The 23,768-nt window shown below is 33.1% G+C and overlaps 1 protein-coding gene across 1 annotated transcript in view; it reads right to left on the minus strand.

The window, feature by feature from the left end:
* YIPF7 (Yip1 domain family member 7) overlaps positions 1 to 23,768 on the minus strand; it is a 53,177-nt gene that overhangs the window by 25,904 nt on the left and 3,505 nt on the right. Inside the window, 1 exon segment of the mRNA XM_074274568.1 lies at positions 2,302 to 2,415. Coding sequence (XP_074130669.1) covers positions 2,302 to 2,414 — 113 coding nt within the window. The 5' untranslated portion in view covers position 2,415.

Below are 23,768 nucleotides of genomic sequence, written 5' to 3' on the forward strand. Positions count from 1 at the left end.
AGTATATCTCATTATCTCAATGATAGTAGATTAAAAAAGAATTTCTTATAGAAATCTTTACAAGTATTTTCCTTTTTTTTCATTCATTGTTTTCTGCCATTTCATATCTAAAAATTCTCAAAATAATCTCGTTTATGTGAGTCTCTGATCTAGATGTACACAAACTTGCTTTCCTCTCCCCTGCTTATTTTATTGATTTGATGCCATTTACAATCTTCTATCTCTATCTTTCATTAGATTTTACAAAAAGGTGTTGACCTTGAATGACATATTTCTCTTCAGATACTGGCAAAAAGATTGAGCATTTGCTAGCTGAGGTTGTTCCTAGTTTCTTTTTGTCTCCTCATTTTAGTGACTAATTGATAACACTTAAAATTCCTTCAGAAATTATGGCAGTCTCTGTTCACTTGAGTTTTTTATCCACTTCGTATTTAATGGCCTCAAGAATGGTTTAAATAGGCCAAGCTATAGTTGATTCAGTAGAATCTCACATCTCAATTGTATCGTTGCAAGTGATGTTGTTCTGTGTTCCAAATTTGTGATTTGGCTCCACAAAAAAACAACTGTATCTGAAATGACTCCCACTCCAGTAAGCAACTGATTTTTGTAAATAAAAATATAAGCAATTTCATTTTTGAAATATTATTTTGGTAATATTCACATCCTAAACTCTTTTTTTGATGATAGCCTCCTATAGCATATAAATGTCAGATGTAAATATAATCTACAAAGCACTGACTTTTCTTATTTATTAGTTCTAAATCATGCTTTCAATAATATTTTCATGACTTTTCCCATTCCTATTTTTATACAGGAATTTATAAAGGATAAAAGATTAGGTAGATTTAAATACAAAGCTCTTTTCAAATTCTTTGTTCTTCTTAATCCTCTGGAAGAGATATTGGCATATAACCTTATGTTTGTCTTTTTTTGTAGTTATTAAGATGACCAAAAAAACAGAGGTACTGTGAGTCTTAAATGAGAAATGTTTATAAAATACATATTTTAAAATATTCTATAAATATCCATTTATTATGATGCATCTAATTTTTCATTTAATTAAAGCCAGTTTGAAGTTAAAGTATCCTATATATCTTATATTTCTAAGGTAGTTTTGGATAGATCTCTTCTTGGGAGGAGCAGGAAAAATAAAACAAAGCAAAACAAAAGCTCCTTCTTCCAAGATGCCTAATGCCCCACTGCCTGATTCTTTAATACTTAGTTCTCAACTGAAATTGTATAAGGGAAGTAAAATGCAAACATTTAAGTAGTGTGGACCTACAGGCCAGAAAGGGATGTTTCAGAATCACTAGAGAATTGTGACTAAAAATAATTTCTCTATAGTCTTCTGATATGTTAGTACAGTAGTTCTCAAAGTATGGTCTTTAGATTTCTGGAAGTCCCCCACTTTCAGAGAGTCTGTGAGGCAAAAACTATTTTCATAATAATACTAATTCCTATTAAAATACTACTTCTTTTTTCAACTACATGTCTTTGTGAGATCAGATTTTCTTCATACTCCAACTAAAATAATATCTCACACAGAATAAATTCAGAAGCAGAATAACGATCTGTCTTCTATTAAGTCATACATAAAAGAAATTTGTGAAATTGTATAAAACAATGTCACTTCTCATTAATTTTTTTGTTTGGAAAAGTTACTTACCATAAAAAATTATATCCTATATTAACACCTAAAAGGTACGTTATTTTGTCAAGTTAAGTATTTTAACATTTATCCATTTTAATTTCTAATGTAGTAAATATTAATAGATCTAACTCATTTAAACAAAAGCTCTTTGTGATCCTCAATAATTTTTAAGAGTTTAAAGGGACCCTGAGAGCAAAGAATATATTTATTTTGGGGCCTTGTATTTATGAGAAATAGAGCAATACCATCTATTGGAAATACTAAGAGAAATTAGGCCTAGAAGGACTGGGGTTTGCATCCCAAGTCTGAGCTTCTGTTTGATTATCTCTAAAATAAGATCCTTAAGCTTTTCATATCATAAGCCCTTTTGGAAATCTGGTAATTTTTCAGAATAATATCTTAAATGCATGCAATAAAATAAAGAGGATTACACAGGAAACCAACTGTATTAGTACAAATTATCACTTTATCAATTTTTTTAAAAATGTAATAGACCTTGGGTTAAGAACCTTCAAATTAGAATTTCTCTAAAATTTCTCCCAGCCTACAGATTAATATCAGTTCTTATGTTTTTATCAAGGCTAGATACCATTATAATATCAAAATGTGAACTCTTTCATAAAAGATGAATACATATGTATTATACTTACTCTCTGAGTCCATATGGATTTCCATATGCAGCAGCATTATAGTCTTGGTCTTGATTATCAATAGCATAATTAGACTGGTAAAAGTCTGAGTCCAATTCTCCCATAGTTGACATTCTGAAAAATTACCCCCCACAAAGCATTTCATTAATAGTGAAAAGTAAGCATGAAAAAAATTTGGTCTTGCTTTGGGGAAAAAAGAATTTTAGGTAGCACAGCTGGCTAGCTTATAAAAATGTAAGTATTTTGGAAGGGATATTAGAAAAGTACATTCACATGTCACTTATAAGAGATCAGTCTTGTAAAAGAAGGTGAAAATATATTTCAGATTCCTAGCCTTCCTTTCCTCCACTCCTTGTCCAGTGTACCCATCCCATTTTCCCAGTGTTATGTTGTCTCAACTTTATCAAAATCTGCTTCCAGAAAATATTAATCTATACCTTAATGTGAAATGTATTATCTCTCACAGAATATATTTATCTTTTAAATTTTGTCTTTATAAAATTTTGATTTTGTATGCTCATAAAGAAATGTTAGGAAATTAGCAAGGAGATAAGTTGCTTTATTTTTTTTTAACAGAGCTTTAAACTCTAGAAACTATATCCTCTAAGTGGATAAATAGCTACCTCCACCCCTCTACATTAAACCAGTCCTATAGATCATGGTAAACAATCCTATTAGCACACTGATAACTGTTGCATCCCTTCAGATTTCCTCTAATGCCCATCCTCTTGGAAATAAGGTGGTAAAACTATATTGCCTCATGAAGTTCTGGGATTGTTGAAAATGGGACAATGTTAGCTTGTCATCCAAAATGGAAGAGGAAAGGAATGGGGTTGGTATGTTTCCATCTACACACTGGTGTATAATATTTCTACCCTCCTAGATCATGAGAAAAACTCAACTAATTACAATTTAGAACAAACTACATTAATATCTGTTTTAAAAAATTGATCTATTTTAAAAACTTGAGATGATCATTTTAAAAATCACTAAGAATAATTTATGTAATTACAGTCATCGACATAGCACTACATTTAACAAATTTCAAATTATATCCCAGAAACTACCTCAATCTTGAAAATCGACTACATTAATCAGCAACATTCAAAGAAACAATTGTCCTATATATCAACTTTATTTAGCTTAGAGGGGGAAAAAAAGATTTTTCAAAATTAGGTGAAGCAGATTTATGTGTGTTAATTTTAGCAAATCAAGATTTTTCATTAGTAATGTGTATAAAAGTAGTTATGAATTATGTAAACTAAAAATTAGGACCAACAGAGTGATAAATCTTTTAACAGTTTGTGATTTAGGAAACTTAAAATTTAATAACATTAGCTTTCAAAGGCACAGAAGTGCCTTCCTATAAAGCATGGGAATTGATTTCATTAAAGAAGTCAAGAAGTTTTTTAGAATATGCAAACTTTTGCAGACCATAGTTACTGATATAGACGTCATTCATGTTTAAATCTACTTGTTAGATTATCAAGCACCTACCTGTGTATTACTTGGGATCGAAAAATCTTCCAGTAGATATTACTAACTTGAGGAATAAAAAGCCCCACAGGGTAGGGAGAGGATCTAGGACTATTTATAACTTTCTAATTCTGTCACTTGGTGAGTCTATGCCAAAAAAAGAAAGTTAGAAGCCAACTAGCAACATGACCAGGATGTAACTACACTTTTTATAGTGCACAAGTATTCTTTTGAAAAAGGTGAGTAACAAAAGCCAATTATCTTTTTTTCTTTTTTTATTAATTTTATAATTATAATTTTTGACAGTACATATGCATGAGTATTTTTTTACATTATCCCTTGTATTCATTTTTCCAAATTTCCCTTACCTCCCTCCACTCCATCACTTAGATAACTGGCAATCCCATACATATTAAATGTGTTACAGTATAACCTAGATACAATATATATGTGTAAATCCAATTTTCTTGTTGCACGGTAAGAATTGGATTCCGAAGGTATAAGTAACCTGGGTAGAAAGACAGTACTGCAGTTTACATTCAATTCCCAGTGTTCCTTTTCTGGGTGTAGTTGTTTCTGTCCATCATTGATCAACTGGAAGTGAATTAAAAAGCCAATTATTTTCATCCCATTTCCTATTAGATTCTGAAATTGACTCAGTTTTTTAGGTGTAAACAATGTGATCAAGTGATCCTGAATTTCTATTCATTTCAACCTGCATAAGATTATTCAGATTGTTCAATGAGTGAGCCCAGATTGTTTAATTAAAGAGTGGAAAGCAATAGATGTCCCAAGATTTCAACGTGGCTAGAATACTGAGACTTAGGGTTTGTTGAAGTTTTTAAATATGATTTTGAAAGCATATATCAAGACCAAAAAATGCAATATAAAGCATCATTTATATGACCATTATTTTAGCTTTCCCTTAAGAAAGGAAAATTTTCATCATGAGACAAAGAACTCTCGTGCTCTTCATCTTTTCTCCACTCAAATATAATACTTTAGTGGAACTGGGAATTTGTGTGTGCAGCCTTACAGCAATTCACCAATCAGTCAACAAGCCTTTGTTAGGTACCTACTAGGAGCCAGTGGCATGGGGAAGGCATTAACAGTTTTCTATATGGCAGAAGGAAAAGAGAGTTGGCTCACAGCAGGAGGACCAGTGGCAAGTTCTCCAACTTCAACCCCTCTTGCTCCAGACTACTGTTCTAAGACTGATACCCAGAAGGTTCTGAGCTTCATCTGCCAAAGTTTCTTCCCCAGAGTCCCCCATATGAATGAAATCACAGATTTCTCCCTGTGTGTCAGGCATGTTTCCAGGTTACTAGAGGGATGACCCAGAAAGCTTTCCAACATGTATGGATACAATAATTATTGTATAATAATTATTTGCCCAATAAACCCTCCTGGCCCATATATCCTTTCTAGGAGATTGTATCTCTGTTCTGGACAGAGAGTAGTCTTTTTCTTCTGCAGATCGTTTCTTCCTCCTCCCCACAGAAACTCACAGTGGACATCACTATCCCAGGGTCCTTAGTGCACCTGAGTAATACTGAATATTTGCCGTCATCATCTGTCCAAGCAGCTTGGGGTAATTTTATAGTCATCTAACTTTGTCCTTCTTCATGAGCAACGAGTCTGATTAAATGCCTTGACAGAAAATGGCATTTAATAATGGAACATTAATCTAAGCCTCAGGTGCATCATAAGCTATGAAATGTTCAAGTCCAAATGACTTCCATCTCCTGAGAAGTACATTAATGGACCATTAATACATATCCTGAAGTGTTTTAAAACTATTCTTATATATGCATATTGTATTAAAATGTGAATTAGAATGTGTTTTCATGAATCTATAGTTCAATTTAAGGGTTTTTTAATTTTTAATTGAAGGATAGAGAGTAAGTTTAATATTTTAATAACAATGGCTATTTCATTTTGGATCATCTGATTTAAAGTAAGATTTTTAATTAGTATCCAAAAGTAAAAGTTTTGAGTGACTCAGAATACATTTTAATGGGAAACATTATTTTTACTTGGTACAAAAATTTAAATTTCATGTTCTTATCAGAATCCCTACAAATATATGGCCTTTGTGGGTCTAAAAGGTAGGAGCATGGCATAGTGGCCACAGGGCAAGATTTTCATTCAGAATTTCTGGATTTGAATATTGTAATCTATCACTTACTAACTACATGAAATTGAAATCAAATGTCATTTAATCATTTACTCTCTAAGGTCATTTAATCCTAAATTTCAGTTTTCTTACAAAATGAGGGATTAGCTGTGGCTCTGTGACTCCTGGAAAGTTAGAGAAATATTATAAGGGTTCTATTAATACATATCCAAAGTTCCTGTTGATCTTTACATAGCTTTAAAAGAATAAGTTACATAAGTTAATATAATAAACAAACCTTCTTTGGATTAAACTAATATCCCCAAATGATAAATGGTCAAAGGCTATGAAAAGGTAGGTTTCTGATGAAAAAAATCAAAGCTATCTATAAGCATATGAAGAAGTACTTTAAATAACCTTTGATTAGAGAAATGCAAATTAAAACAACTCAGATTCTGCTTCACACATATCAGTTTGGGTAATTTGGCAAAAAAAAAAAAAAAAAAGGAAAATGATAAATGTTAGAATACTATTACATAAGAAATGATGAACAATTAGATTTCAGAAAAAAACTTATAGACTTGTATGATCTGATGCAAAGTGAAATGAGCAGAACCAGGAAAATATTGTACACAAAATCAACAATATTATATGATGACGAACTATGACTCAGCTCTTCTCAACAAAACAGAAAACTTGGACAAGTAAGTACTAAGGAAAATGCTATCCATAACAAGCTAAAGAACTGATGGACTCTGAATGCAGATTGAAGTACCTTTTTTCACTCTTTTCTTCTTTCTCATGCATTTTTTTTCTTTTTGATGTTTTTTCTTCCACAACTATGACTAATATGGAAAGACATTTTACATAATAGCACATCTCTAAATTATACCAACTGTCTGTTATTTCTGGAAGAGAGAAGAGTAAGGAGTTGGGAGAAAAATGTGGAACTCTAATCTATTTATATTTTTAAAAATATTTTATTTTTCACCATTACATGTCAAAAAAAATTAGCATTCATTTTTACAGATTTTACAAGATTTTGAGTTCTAATGCTAATGCTAATTTTTTTTACATACAGAGAAAAAATAAAATATTTAAAAATTTTTTTTTAATTTTTTCCATTTCACAAAGTACAGTAATCCCCATTTTCATTCAATCTGAATAAATATTATTTTTACACAACAAATAATATGTGTGATTCTGGAATCACAACTAGAAGCAATTATACTAACAGATAATAGGGAACAAAGAAAACAGTAGTTTCAGAAGTTTGACATTGGGAGGCTGCTAGTCAGAGCAGACAGACCACTAGAATTGGAATGATGGTTTTGGGCCCTCTCTCAGATACTTGCTAGCTCTGCAATGCTGAAGAGAGCAGTTTACCTTTTATTAATGTTTGGCTGAGGCTCAGGTACCCATTAGCTGTGTGATGCTGGGCAAGTCGTTTTACCTCTGTCCACCTCTTTTTTTTTTTTCAACTATAAATGGAAAACAATTGCATTTATGTCCCAGGATTGTTATGAAGATCAAATGAGTGAGTGCTGGAGTTGGGAGGGTGAGTCCAGAAGGAAAGCCATCAGTATAAAAAGCAAAAGGCACAACAGATGTGAAAATAGCAGCAAGAAGTAAAAAAAGTTAGATTATGAGCATTTTTGATCCAAATCTGCAATATCACCTATTTCAGCGTTATTGTGAAGATCAAATGAAATCATTTTTGTAAAAGTGTATATAGTAAGCTTAAAACTTTACATAAATATCAGCTGTTCCTAGTACTGTTACCATGAATTTATTAACTTATAATTTATAACTAATTTACTGTTGTGTTACTACTGTCACGTACCAGTGACCATTGCCTAGGAGCTAGTAGTAAATAAAGCCCTGGACCTGGAGTCAGGGAGAACTGAGTTTAAATTTGACCTCAGACAGTGAGTAGTTGACTCACTAAGATCAAGCCATTTAGTAGCAGTCTATCTCAGTTTCCTCAATTATAAAATGAAAGTGATGATAGCATTTATTTCCTATGATTGTTGTGAGGAAGAAATGAAATATTATTTATAATATATTAGCATAGGGCCTGACAGTAGGTGCTTAATAAATGCTTGTTCCTTCCTGTAGTAATGGGAGTTGGGCAGTACTAATATGTGGACTGCCTAATTTGCAGACAAACCCTAAAATGTCATTATCTTCAGACAATACTTCTCTAAAAAGATGGTCTCCATAAGCAAGCCTCAATGCTTACTTCAGGAAATAAAGTATATACAAAATGGCACATTAAGAGAGTGATATATTTGGAAATGTTCACAATTTGAAATCCCAACTTCAACATTTATATATAAGGAAAATACCCAGTAAATCTGGTCTTTCTCAATGTAGTTATCCACATCAACTTAGTATCTCAGTAGCTAAGAACTGCAACTCCAGTAGTTGTTCCTCAGTCACATCATTTGTGATCATTTGGTCAATGAACTTGAATGCTCTAGATTAGAAAATTAAAGCTGCAGGCAAGGCCGAGTGGAGAGCAAGGTGAAGAAGGAGAAAGGGTACGGATGCTGTACAAGGTTAATTAGCCCTTGAATTAAATTAGGTATTCATTTGAGATAGGTGGATAAAAACAAATCAGATGAGGTTGTTAATTGTGTTGGTAAAGCTAAGGTGAGAAAAGCACAAATAAGGCAGAAAAATATTTATGCTGAATTCAGAACATAGAATAAAGACTCATCCAACAGCTATTTATTGGGCCTATTCTTTACATACACAGTTTAAATGCTATGAGGAATATTACACAGAAAAGACATGGTATGTGCCCCCTTAGAGAAATGAAATATAAGTAAAAAAAGATAAAAACAGACATATGGGGGTAAAAATAAAACAGAGAATCAGAGACAAATAGAGGAGAATATAGTACAAACTGCATATTCATCTCTGAAGGAACACAGAACAGGGTCCTATTCATTGTGGAGGGAAGTCTTTGATCCATTCAACAAATATTTAATGAGTGCAATTCTCAACAGCATGATTAATGTAGAAGCAGCAAAACATAGAGGGAAAGAGAATCCACCATTCTTAAAGGCAGAAGATCTAGGTTGGAGTCTTAGTTTTGCCGCTTACTGTAATCTTTTATGTACTTTTTACCACCAAATCTCATCTTTCTCATCCAAAAACTTGGGAGAGGAATATTTGAACTACCTATGTCAGAGAACTGTTAGAAAAGAGCTTTTGAATTATATTACGTTATTTGTTTGCTAAGGTTCATGGATGTTCATTAATAATAATGGCATAAAAATGAGGAGAGTCCTTTGACTAGCAGCACCAAGCCATCTGCCGGGAGTTGAGCCAGTCTATGAATAATAGACTGATGGATTCACAGAGAATAAGTCATGATTGAGCATTCCAAATGGAAGGAACTCTATGACCAAAGTTATGGTGGGGAAAACAAAAGGAACAAAAGAGCTGTGAGCAGGATACTGTAAAGTAACTAACCTGGTTGGATTTAATACCATCTGAGCCTTTTTTATGTATGAAGAAACTCACTAATATTATTACCAACTATCATGGAAAACTCTCTGGCCTCCTTGATTACTGTTTTCAGCTCTTACCACAAAATGTTATCTAAAAGTCACCATAACAATAAATTTGAGACATCTGAACTGAGTTTTCTTAGAACCTTTTCCTTCAAAGAATCACAGAATTGCAAAGTTTAAACCGTATCTGAATAAGAATCCTCCTGTACAAGATCCCTAATAAGTGTTCATATAGCTTCTCCTTAAAGGTCTCCAGTGATAGAAAACTCTCTACTCATTAATTCTGAGCCTAAATCTACCTTCCCATAACTTCTATTCCTTGTTTATAATTCTGCCTGGTGATGCCAAATGGAACAATCCTTTATGTGCCTGATAGCTCTTCAAAGAAGTGAAGGCCATTGTTATTGTATTCCCCACAAGTCTTTTCTTCTCTAGGCCAAATATCTCCAGTGATATCAGATAAAAGTAGGGGAAAGCATATGTAGAGTGACTTTAATAAAGGAGATGACAGGAAATCAAAACATCTTAATAAAAGAAAATAGGAATAGAGCTAAACATACATATATATGTATATATATATATATATATATATATATATATATATATATATTATTCTCAGTAATGTAAAAACTAATGTAGAGATGTATTGTTAATATTACTCAATCACATGGTATTTTTAAAAAGGCATTTGACAGCCACATAATGCAGCAGAAAAGACAAAGCAATTAAAAGAAGTGTCCTGAGGTCTCCCATTATAGTCAAATACTATGATGGCAGGATGATAGCAATTAATCATTGAAAGGATTCTGGGAATCTCAAGATCATATAGATGTCTTGTCCCCAAACATGACCGAAATGGATCACATGATCAAAAAATTATTTGAGTTCTCTAAGGCAACTAATATTAAGGTCCATGCCTATTTGAAAATTGCAAGTGACATTTACTTTCACTAGAGAATGATGGGGGCAGAGATATATGTGTTTGTGTAAGTGTGTGTTCTCATGATGAAACACTGCCAATGGACCAAGGGGAACATATGTCACAATTTTTACTTCCATTATGAAGAAAATGGATAGTTTATGATGGTGTTTTCTAATTAGTTATTTCTCCTTGACAATCTAGACACAATTTTTATTGAAATTTCATGAAAACTGACTCCATTTTACCTATGTTATCACTTTTATTAACCTATAAATCAATATAAGTATAATCCAATTTTTCCAGAATTTCTTTTAATGCATTTAGGTTAGTATTCTCTAAATGCCCATTTTGTGACTTTCACATAAGTTTCATTCCTGTTCATCTCTTTAAAGACCAGGTAGTTTCTATTTTACAAGTCTGAAAATGTGCTGCCCTGAATATTAATATAGCCATCTGACTGATAATGGGCATAAAACCCTGTTTCTATAAATAAAATTTTAACAGGGAAAAAAGTTCTATGACAAGAATTTTTCAAAACATGGGGAAAAAATCTTTGCAAATTGACATATTAAGAATATTATTGCAATTCTCTTCCAGTTTTGGTTGGGTCATTCTTTTTATCCTCCCTTTTTGACCTGACAGTAAAACAATTATATCCTGCATAGCAATTTTTATTGACATAGTCAGATATAAAAAAAGATTCTATCATTTCATCAGATTAGAGATTTCCATCCACTTCTGACATGCTCTTGGAGTTAAGTGATGTTAAGTGATTTGATTATGTTGAATTCAATATGGATAACTATGTATGTTTATATGTATGCATGCATGTATGTATAGAGGCAGTGTGATGCAATACATAGATACCTAACAGAGAAGAAATTGTGACCCAAATATTCCTGACTCAAGCCCAGAACTCTAGGTTATATACCACATCATAACTTTATATATTTTGATGGTTGACTTTAAGACAAACTATCCAATTCCTTTTAAGTCATGATTATTAGAGATATAGCTTATGCCCATAGTAAGAAGAGCATTTTAATAATAAATGTTCCTATAAATTTAGCATTATTTCTAGTAGAAATGATAGAATTCCAATTTACATTTATTATTATAAGGTACATAATTAATTTCCACAGGGAATATTTTCTAGAAGTAACAAAGTACTGTAAAGAAATCAGCTTTTCGTATAGCAGCACTAATCATGCAAAAGTTTCTGGAAATCACTAGTGTTTCCTTCAAATCTGTTACTTTGAGAATCTATAAAATCATTGGAATGATATTGCCAGTGCTTACAATAGTAGTAAACTCTTTTAAGAATTGCCTTCAAATTTATCACTGTCTTTTAGATATCCTCAGATGTGTGCAAACCAGTACCCATTGGTGACTTTCATATCTATAAAGTTAATCCTTATTAAGAGTCAAATCTAGTAAAAAGCTTGCTGATTCTTGCATAGGATAACATTTTTGGTAAAGCAAACAAGTAGTTAAATAAAACAAAAATATAACAGTTATAAAGTAGTAAGAGATGGTTTGGTTGGTTATCTAAAAAACTCTAAAGAGGAAGTCTAAAAAAAAAGTCTAAAACAGCTTCCTTTCTCCCCCCAAAAGCACATGTTCTTCTTGCTAATCTCTACTACCCTGTAGATCTGCCTAATAATTTATATCACCTATTTCTGTTGACTATAAGCTTATTGAGGACAAGAACTGTCATTTTTTGCCTTCCTATGCCCAGTTCTTCATACAATTCCTAACATCTAGGAAGTTCTTAACAAATGTTTATTGAAACATATGAATATAATAAAATTATACTGGGCTATAAGAAATGATAATATAGTAGATTTCAGAAAAAAATCCTGACTTACCTGAACCAATGCTGACTGAAATAAGGCAAACCAAAAATTATACAATTGTACACTGTAACAGCAATATTGTGCTATCATTAGCTATGACAGACTTAATTATTCATAACAATACAGTGATCAAAGACAACTCTAAAAGATCTGTGATAGAAAATACCATCCACATCCAGAGAAAGAACTATGGAGTCTGAATGCAAATCAAAGAATACTATTTTTACTTCTTAAAATTTGTTTTTTTTTTCCCCTCATGGTTTTTTTCTTTTGTTCTCCTTTCACAATAAGACTAATATGGAAATTTATTTAAATGATTACACATGTTTAACTTATGTCAGATTTCTTTCTGTCTTGGGGAAGGGAGAGAAGGAGAAAAAATTTGGAACTCCAAATCTTACAAAAATGAATGTTGAAAATTATATGTAATTGGGGGAAATAAAATACTATTAAGTGCAAAAAATTAAAATAAACAAGAAATGCTTGTTGAATTCAGTATGTGTATGTACTTATATATGTATGCATGCATGTATATACAGAAGTAATGTGATGAAATGGATAGAGATCTAGCTTTGAAGCCAGGAAAACCTGGCCTGTGTTTGGCCTCTACTCCATATCATATATATGTTTAGTGGGCTGGGCCCCTAAACTCTAGGTTCTTCAGGCAATTCTCTAAGACTGCAAGTTACAATGAAGATGTCCTGCATTGGTAAAGAGAATTTGCTATCCTGGGATTTTTCTATATCAATACAAGTCTAGTCCCTATTTCTTTTTTTATGCATGATTTTCTTGCAAATATTTCAGTCATGCAGAAAGATAATTAGGAAGAAACTACTGCATAAGTTTCTACCTTAGAGTCTCACAATAAAGAAACATATTTCTAATAATAATAAATGTTTAGAACAGAGCTGCAAGCAAAGATCCTAATTCTATTTGCTGGTAAAATGCCTTTAGGTTTAAATCTTTAAAAGATATAAAATTATCCTCTATTTTTTGTTACAAAAAGGAAAAAGGTTTTCCAATGTTCTTCTGCCATAAATGACAGTGACAATGCTCTGACAGTACAACTTTTTATGGCCTATTATGAGTTCTGATTGTTTGGATTATATATATTTTTTGCACGATATTCAGAGTTTAATTTGAAATTTTTATTATGGTCAATGAATGAAAGCAGTTTTGATAGCTTTGAGGAAAATGACTTTAGATGAATGACTTTTAAAAAATTTAGTTGTCACAACATGAATTCTTAATCTATGTAAAGAGAATAAAGAAGTTCTTATATAAATAAGAATAGTCTTATACATACATACATACATACATATATATATATATATAACCTTCCTATTTTTATCTTTCAGGTTCAACTTAATTCAAGGTGTGAACCTGCTATTAATATATCTTTTAAAAACAAAAACAGAATAAAACCATAAAACTATAACAGGCAGTGTCATAGACATCCAACCTAAGGATTGCTGCATATAAGCAAAACAAGATTTGAAAGTACATTTTATTTTTTTCCAAACTAATTTTGGAAGGTTGTTTGGAACCTTCTTAACAACCTTCTTAACCTTGAGGAACAAAACATATCTGAGGTTTTTACCCTTCCAGCTAGAAGGAATGTTGATTACAAATGGCAAATGTTCCCAAAATTTATAAGATTTAAGATGAAAAGTAGCTCTTTCTGAGACCAGTTAAGGTTCAGTTGACCCCAAAGGATACTGATAACAAGTGGTCTGAGCTGTTCTGCATAATGCTGGTTTGGTCAGGACATATTAATGCAATTAGAAATGCTGATAAACATCATCAAAGCTTATCATTCAGCTTAAAGTGAGTTATTAAACCTCACTCAAAAGATGTCCAGAAGATGCTATTATAGTTCATAGGATCATAAATTGAGTCAGATGTGACCATAAGAAGGACTCAGCAAAACTCACTCATTTTATAGTTCAAAAAATTAGTTCTTTTGAACTCAATTTATAAAATTGTCTGAATATCCCAAAGAGCTGGTGCACATGGACATAGGTCTTTAAAAAACAAATAAATTAGGCCCAGAATGGGAGGATGAGAGCGAATGGGTGATGTTTATGGGATGTTGCAGTGCTTTGTAAGATCCAAGTTTTTCCATGAAGCAAAGGGTTGTATCTCAGTGTCTTCCAGCTTGTGATCTATAATTGATTTAATATAAACATCCCTAAAATTCTACTTTGGGGGCAACTAGATGGCCCATGGACAGAGCACTGCATTTGCAATCAGGAAGACTCCTTGAGTTCAAATACAGCCTCAGACACTAGATGTGTGATCCTGGTACATATCCCTTCACCACGTTTGCTTCAGTTCTTCATCTATAAAATGAGCCAGGATTGGAAATAGCAAAGTATTCTTGCTAAGAAAACTCCACATGTGGTCACAAAGAGTCAGATGTGCCACCCAACAACAAAATCCTACTTTAACTACTTAGGTAGTGATGTATTTTTCAGGGCAGAGAAACTCAGTTTAATGAAGCATGGAAAAGTCCCCAGTCTACCTACATCAGTAGAAAAAATATACCAATATAGGCTCCCTAGATTAACAGAGGAGGAAATAAATTGCTTAAATAGTCCCATTTCAGAAAAAGAAATAGAACAAGCTATTAATCAACTCCCCAGGAAAAAATCCCCAGGACCAGATGGATTCACATGTGAATTCTACCAAACATTTAAAGAACAATTAGCCCCAATGTTATATAAATTATTTGAAAAAATAGGGGATGAAGGAGTCCTATCAAACTCCTTTTATGACACAGACATGGTACTGACACCTAAACCAGGTCGATCGAAAACTGAGAAAGAAAATTATAGACCAATTTCCTTAATAAATATTGATGCTAAAATCTTAAATAAGGTATTAGCAAAAAGACTTCAGAAAATCATCTCCAGGTTAATACACTATGATCAAGTAGGATTTATTCTAGGCATGCAGGGCTGGTTTAATATTAGGAAAACTATTAATATAATTGACCATATTAATAATCAAATTAATAAGAACCATATGATCATCTCAATAGATGCAGAAAAAGCATTTGACAAAATCCAACATCCATTCCTACTAAAAACTCTTGAGAGTATAGGAATAAATGGACTATTCCTTAGAATAATCAGGAGCATATATTTAAGACCTTCAGTAAGCATAATATGCAATAGAAATAAACTCCAACCTTTCCCAGTAAGATCAGGAGTGAAACAAGGTTGCCCACTATCACCATTACTATTCAATATAGTACTAGAAACACTAGCCTTGGCAATAAGAGCCGAGAAAGAGATTCAAGGAATTAGAGTAGGAAATGAGGAAATCAAACTATCACTTTTTGCAGATGACATGATGGTATATACTTAAAGAACCCCAAAGACTCTGCTAAAAAGCTACTAGAAATAATTCAAAATTTCAGCAAAGTGGCAGGATACAAAATAAATCCACATAAATCCTCAGCATTTTTATATATCACTAACAAAATGCAACAGCAAGAGATACAAAGAGAAATTCCATTCCAAACAAATGTTGAGAGTATAAAGTATTTGGGAATCCACCTACCAAAGAGAAGTCAGGAATTATATGAGAAAAATTACAAAACACTTGCCACAAAAATAAAGTCAGATTTAAATAACTAGAAAGACATTCAGTGCTCTTGGATAGGCTGAGCGAATATAATAAAGATGACAATACTCCCCAAACTAATCTATTTATTTAGTGCTATACCAATCAGACTCCCAAGAAACTATTTCAATGACCTAGAAAAAATAACAACAAAATTCATATGGAAGAATAAAAGGTCGAGAATTGCAAGGGAACTAATGAAAAAAAACTCAGAGGAAGGTGGTCTAAGTGTACCTGATCTAAAGCTATATTATATAGCAGCAGTCACCAAAACCATTTGGTATTGGCTACGAAATAGACCGGTAGATCAGTGGAACAGATTAGATACAAAGGACAAAAAAGGGTACATCTATAGCAATCTAATCTTTGACAAACCCAAAGATACCAACATTAGGGATAAAAATTCATTATTTGGAAAAAACTGTTGGGAAAACTGGAAATTAGTATGGCAGAAATTAGATATGGATCCACACTTAACACCATATACCAAGATAAGATCAAAATGGGTCCATGATTTAGGCATAAAGAGGGAGATAATAGATTAGAGGAACAGAGGATAGTCTACCTCTCAGACCTGTGGAGGAGGAAGGAATTTATGACCAGAGGAGAACTAGAGATCATTATTGATCACAAAATAGAAGATTTCGATTACATCAAACTAAAAAGTTTCTGTACAAATAATACTAATGCAAACAAGATTAGAAGGGAAGTAACAAATTGGGAAAATATTTTTAAAAGCAAAGGTTCTGACAAAGGTCTCATTTCCAAAATATATAGAGAACTGACCCTAATTTATAAGAAACCGAACCATTCTCCAATTGATAAATGGTCAAAGGATATGAACAGACAATTCTCAGAGGAAGAAATTGAAACTATATCCACTCACATGAAAGAGTGTTCCAAATCACTACTGATCAGAGAAATGCAAATTAAGACAACTCTGAGATACCACTACACACCTGTCAGATTAGCTAAGATGACAGGAACAAATAATGATGAATGTTGGAGGGGATGTGGGCAAACTGGGACACTAATACATTGCTGGTGGAGTTGCGAAAGAATCCAGACATTCTGGAGAGCAATCTGGAATTATGCCCAAAAAGTTATCAAACTGTGCATACCCTTTGACCCAGCAGCGCTACTACTGGGATTATATCCCAAAGAAATACTAAAGAGCGGAAAGAAACATATATGTGCCAAAATGTTTGTGGCAGCTCTTTTTGTTGTAGCTAGAAACTGGAAGATGAATGGATGTCCATCAGTTGGAGAATGGTTGGGTAAATTATGGTATATGAAGGTTATGGAATATTATTGCTCGGTAAGAAATGACCAGCAGGAGGAATACAGAGAGGCCTGGAGAGACTTAAATCAACTGATGCTGAGTGAAATGAGCAGAACCAGAAGATCACTGTACACTTCAACAACAATACTGTATGAGGATGTATTCTGATGGAAGTGGAAATCTTCAACATAAAGAAGATCCAACTCACTTCTAGTTGATCAATGATGGACAGAGGTAGCTACACCCAGAGAAGAAACACTGGGAAATGAATGTAAATTGTTAGCACTAATATCTGTCTGCCCAGGTTACATGTACCTTCGGAATCTAATGCTTATTGTGCAACAAGAAAATGGTATTTACACACATGTATTGTATCTAGGTTATATTGTAACACAAGTAAAATGTATGGGATTGCCTGTCATCGGGGGGAGGGAGTAGAGGGAGGGGGGATAATTTGGAAAAATGAATACAAGGGATAATATTATAAAAAAATATATAATAAAAAAAAAATCAGGTGTTATGCCCCTAGAACACTGCCATGAGAAAAAAAAAAAATAAATAATATATGTCAAAAAAAAAAAAAAAAAAAGAAAAAATATACCCTGAAGAAATCATGTGATAGACATGAAGAAAATACATGAATTAAAAACTTTCCCATTCTTCAATTCCTAAATGTTGCACTTCAGTTTGGGAGGCACAGCTCTGCTTCTAGGACTCTGCCCACTGAGAAGGCATTCTCTTCTCAGTGTCAGCCTCCAGTTCCCTAACAGGACTTTGCCACTATAGAAGTCAAACTCTTAGTAAAACTGGCTTTCTATACAACAATAAACTTTCATTTCCGCCAATTATATTTTGGGTATATGAATTTTTTCATGAAGAACCTTCACCAACCAAAAGGGGTTTTAACAACTCTCTGACTGCTACTAACCTCATCAAGAGAACCTGGATTCAAATCTTGATTCTTCTGCTTAATACTTGTGTGACTAGGCAAATCACTACTCCCCTCTCAGCTACTTTTCTTATCTGCAAAGTCCCTTCTAGCACTAAAACTATGCATCTATGACCTCCCGTGTGAGGTACTGAGATACAGTTCCTGAATTCAAGAAGATTACAATCTTAAAAATTTATCAGTGGAATAATGTCTTTAAATCAGTTAATCAATCTATCTTGCATTATTAAGCGAGTGCTTGAGCAGTGGGGAATTTTTAAAAAGGCAAAACCACAAAAACATTCCCTGCCTTAAACTAGTTTTAAATACCAATGGGGAGATAATCATCTTTCTGACTTTTGCTCTACTAGGCTAATGGTCTCATTGGCTATCTTGGCAAAAGCAACCTCCAACCTGTGATGGGAATGATTTTTTTTTTTCAAATTTAGGTACCAGAGGGGCAGCTAGGTGGTGCAGTGGATAGAGCACCAGCCTTGAATTCAGGATGACCCGAGTTCAAATGTGACCTCAGACACTTAACACTTCCCAGCTGTGTGACCCTGGGCAAGTCACTTAACCCCAGCCTCAAAAAAAAAAAAAAAAAAAATTTAGGTACCATTCCTGTGATTTCTTTGGAATGGGGGACTCCTGGTAAGAAAACTCTGTCTCATAGCAAATGCTGGTCAGAGAGAATTGCCTGGGGCCATAAGAAACTAAGGGATTTCCTCAGACTCACACTACCAGGATATGTCAGAGGGAGAACTTCCACACTCTCTACCCTCTTCCCCATATGGCCTCTTGGACTAAATTACTACTCTACATATTACATACTGATGATGCTAATTTTATGTCAGAGGTTTCAGCTTCCAAAGGGCAGTGATGTACATTCCTCAACAACTTAAGCAGTTTCCTAAAGATCCAAGTCATTGCTACTGTAACTTTCTCTTCCTCATTAAAAATGATACTTTGCTTCTTCAGTGGATCTATGATTTCATTAACCTGGATGTTAAAGAGCATCCAAAGGAGATTCATCAGAATCAATTTTATCCCTTTGTAATCTGGTCCAAGTGTCTTCCCCTTTCCCAACACTTTACCAAAGATTTTCTAAAGGTAACCCCAGTCCTAAAGCCATTAGTGTGAGACTCTCTCCTTAGGGGTGAAGATAATAGATGCCCTGCATAAGGGGCAAGAGAAAGACAGCTTCAGCCTCTTCAGTGTTCCCTTCCCCGGGGTTCTTCAAGCCAGCTACTCCATCAAGCTTTGTCTCAGTCTTTTCTCAATCACTGTGGCAATAACCTTCAAGTTGGGCCAAAGTTTCTCATTAACCTTCAGTTTTTCTAAATTTTATTCCTTGGTCTTTTTTTTTTTTTTAAACTTCTTTTTGGAACCTGAAACGCCTTCTCTGGGTCTTGGTTTCCTCATCTTGATTGAAGCAGGGCTGAATGAGCCACAGGATCGCTCTTAGACGATTTTCTGTGACTTTATGTCTCTATAACCATTAAAAAAGAATGCCAGAAAGGATTCACAATCTCCCTCGAACCTATGTGGCTCCACCAGAAATCTTCAGGGAGTGACTATTACCTATGATGCAATGTTTCTCAGTGCACTACTTAAAAACACCAACTTCTTCTGTGAACACGTTTTATTGCAAACTTAAATCTACTGCAATCTGTGGGGATTTTTCTAGTGGGGCCTCTAGGCCTTTTTTTGACAGTTGTTTATTTCCCTCATGTTCCTAATGCAACTTAAAAGTTTTTATTTCTCACATTCTTTACTCAAGATGCATGTATTTCCTTCTTTGGGACCAACAGAGAAATAAAGAAATAAGTGTCTCTACTGCCAAAGAAAAAATAAATACAAAGAAGGAATAGATGGTCCCAAGAGGCTGCACTTCTATAACACATAAATGCTGCTTTTCAATGTTTAATAAAAGTCTGTATCTAATTGTAAAAACTGGAAAAATTAACATTTTTAATATTAACAAGGAATAAAAGGCTGATTAATATCAGAAGGCAAGACACTCAGATGAAAAGAAAGTAAAATAACTAGCAGTTAGAAGCAAAATAACAAAGACTGGCTATCTTGGGTATATCCCAGGACTTAACAAAGGGTTAGTTTTTATTTGTGTCCCTGCTTGGAGTAATAAACAGGACTGATTGTAGATGAATATTTGATTCTTATGACTTAAAGAGTTAAACTAACCAGACTAAAGGTTCATGTTATCATACCTTATTTTATAATTCCAGGTTTCTCTAACTGTTAATAAGTTTTAGATAAGTCAAAAAAAAAAGAACTTCTTTAGTTCAAGGGTTATCCACCTCAGCCTATTATTATGAATGCCATCTCTTTTTCAAATAGGTACATGACTTCTCATACTATCTATTTAATCTCATAATCTCTCATAAAAGGTATTTAAATAGGTACATGATCTCTCATAAGATCTATTTAAAATTAAGAAACAGGAAACATTAATAAAACTAGAACTCTGGATGTTTAACTTGATCGATCTCTTGGAAAAGAGATCAGAATTATTCTGTTTGGTCCCAAAGAATGGAACCCAGGACACCAAATAAACAATAACAAAAAGGCACATATAGGCTTGCTGCCTGGAGAAATATCCCCACAAAAACTTATTAATATTCTGCTACTCTAATATTTAGAGCTGTTTAAAAAAAAATAAGTTGCCTAAGAAAGTAGCGGTTACCTTTTTTGAAGGTGTCTAAGGAGAAAGTGTATGACCATTTGTTGGGTAGAGTAGTAAAGTAGTAGTAATGACAATAATTGTTAACAGCAACAGCATCAAGAATCACAAATACTTACATAATATTTTAACGTTAGAAATATCTCATTTGGCTTCAGAACAAACCTGTGAAGATAATGCTATGATCCTCATTCTGTGGATAAAGAAATTAAGTCTGAAAGAACTTAAGGGACTAGTCAAGGTGACCCAGCTAAGGTAAATTTAAGGCTAGATTTTAAACTCAAGTCTTCTTGACTTCAAGTCCAACACTATTCACTGTACTACCTAGCTGCCTCCATAATACTGTGTTATTTCATTTGATCCTCAAAACATCACTGTAAGTAGGTGCTATTATCATCCTCACTTTACAGATGAGGAAACTGAGGCCAGAATATGGTATGACAATACAGAATGGCAATAGATATGATATGGTATAGTTTAATTGGAAATCTTTTTTGTAAAACTCACAAATACCTCCCAAATTAGATTAAAATAATTGGGAAATGTTTAACAAAATAAGGGAAGATATAATTAAAAATAAGTTGTGGTTTCTTGGACATATACTGAAGAATGTTTTTGAAAAGAGTTCTGTGACTCGATAGAAATTAGGTTTAAACAACATTTTCTATCAAATATCACTATAAATTCCAAATGAATATGAAATGTAAACACAATATGAAATGTGACTTCAAACAAAAAATAGAGGACACTGGAATGGTAATGGCTAGAGGGAGAATTCTTAGCCAAATAAAGAATAAGGGTGCTAAAAAATAGAAACCAGATAATTTGTACCACATAAAATTACAAAGCTTTTTTCATAAACAAAATTAGTGAAGATAACATTAGGGTAAACCATCAAGTGGAGGGAGAAAAAATTCTGTGTCAAATACCTATAAGTCTAAAATACAAAATAAATAGGAAAATAACAAAAAAAATATGTAAGACTTACATTCTGATATTCATCAGAATATATATGGTCAAAGGATAATGATAAAGAATTTCAAAAAATGGGTCACGTGTTGACTATCATGTGAAAGACTGAATATGACTTTTACCTAATACTCAACAGGGAAGCTAGGTAGTGCAGTGGATACAGTGCCAGTTCTGAGTCATGAGGACTTGTGTTCAAACCTAAACTGAGACACTTAAGCCTATTTGCCTTAGTTACTTATCTGTAAAATGAGCTGGAGAAGAAAATGGCAAACTACTCCAGTATTTCTGCCAAGAAAACCCCAAATGGGATCACGAAGAATTGGATATGACAGAAACAACTGGACAATAAAAAATAAACATTCAACAAATTAGCAGAGGTGATGAAATTATTAGCATTAGAAAAGCAACAAGATGATTACTTTGGTTGTTAAAAATCTAATTTGTTGTAGCCATTCTGGAAAGCAAGTTGGAATTACATGAGAAAACTCCCTGAACTCAATAGGAGTTTGGTTTTTCTTTGAACTAGGGGTTAGTTATATCCCAAGGAATCAATAACATAAATAAATGCTGCTTTCGCACCAAAATGGTAATAGTACTTTATGGTAGCAAAATTCAAAACAAAGGGGGTGTGCATTGACTGGTTAATGGCTAAACAAATTCTGTCTTATGATTCTAAATGTTTATTATTGCATAATAAGAAATGACATTTATGAGTAATTCTGTAAAATGTGAGCAGATTTATGAAATGGAATGAAAGAAGCAGAGCCAAGACTTCTTTCAGTGATTATAAATATTAGGGGGAAAAAGGAACACTCAAACATAATCAAATGCTGAATATTTGTGATGAAATTGACCCTGGGATAAAAATGAGAAAATACTTCCTACCTTTCATTAGTGTTGTGGAAGACCACAGTCATGGATATTATCAGTTGTGGCCATTATGTTATTTAGTTGTGCTTTTTTTTCTTTGCTATAAGTTAAGGCTTATTGAGTAATTGGTGATATATCTAGAAATGAGCATGGTGGAAAAAACAAAAGGCAACCATGACACACAAAAAATGACCATAATTTTGTTTAGGCTTGAAAAAATGGTCCTTTTTCTAAAGATACTTAATTTTAGTCAAAAGCATACCTTTCTTTGAAAATAGTTTCCTCCAAGTAGAAACAAACCTATCCTTTGCCCTTAAGAGATACCTTTCACATTGCCACCATTAACAAGAAATGCCTTTATCAACTTAATCAGATGTCTCTTTCCATTTCATTTTATTAAATCTGTCCCACTGTTTTAGCTTGTCAAGGTCTTTTTGAATCCTGTCATACAACACGATAGCTATTCCTCCTTGTGATGTGTCATCTGAAAATTTGGTAAGGATGCCAACCAGACTGTCATCCAAGTCATTTATAAAACTGTCTAACATTACAAAATGACACAGTGATCCCAGGGCATTCCATCACAGGAAGGAGAAGAGACATAGGAGTATTATAATATTACTTTGTCTGCCCCTTAAAACAAGTACAGGACCAGGGGTCAGTCAAGGATTTATTGACTAGATAAGAAATGAGAAGTGTTTTAGAGAATATCATAAAAGCTTGAAAAATTAAAAAAACATGATGGTTTGTTATTTAGGGAAAGAGGAAATAAAAATTCAGGAAAGAGTACAATGTTGTACAGTTAATGTTCTTTGATAAAGTCACTTATAATATCCCATCATAAAAATGGAAAGAGGAAATATACAATGTAAAACAGCATACACAGATTGCTTTTGAAGTGTCAAGGTTACAATAACAGAAATAAAGTTGACCCTTGGATTAAAAAGAGGATGCTGAGTTGAAAAAGAATATTGGAAATATCATTAAATATAGGAATCAAGAAATGGAGAACACATCTTGGGGGGGGTGAGTAAAATTTTTAGTTTAGTTTTTTTTTTTTTTTTTTTAAATGGAACTATGCCCTCCAACTACCATTAAAAATAAGTTGCTTACATATTATATATTGTTTCTAAAATATTTTATTTCCCTATGAGCTTTTGACATATCTTAAAAACCTTTGCAAGTTAAAG

Source organism: Sminthopsis crassicaudata, chromosome 6, assembly GCF_048593235.1.
Source record: "Sminthopsis crassicaudata isolate SCR6 chromosome 6, ASM4859323v1, whole genome shotgun sequence".
NCBI classification, from domain to species: Eukaryota; Metazoa; Chordata; class Mammalia; order Dasyuromorphia; family Dasyuridae; genus Sminthopsis; species Sminthopsis crassicaudata.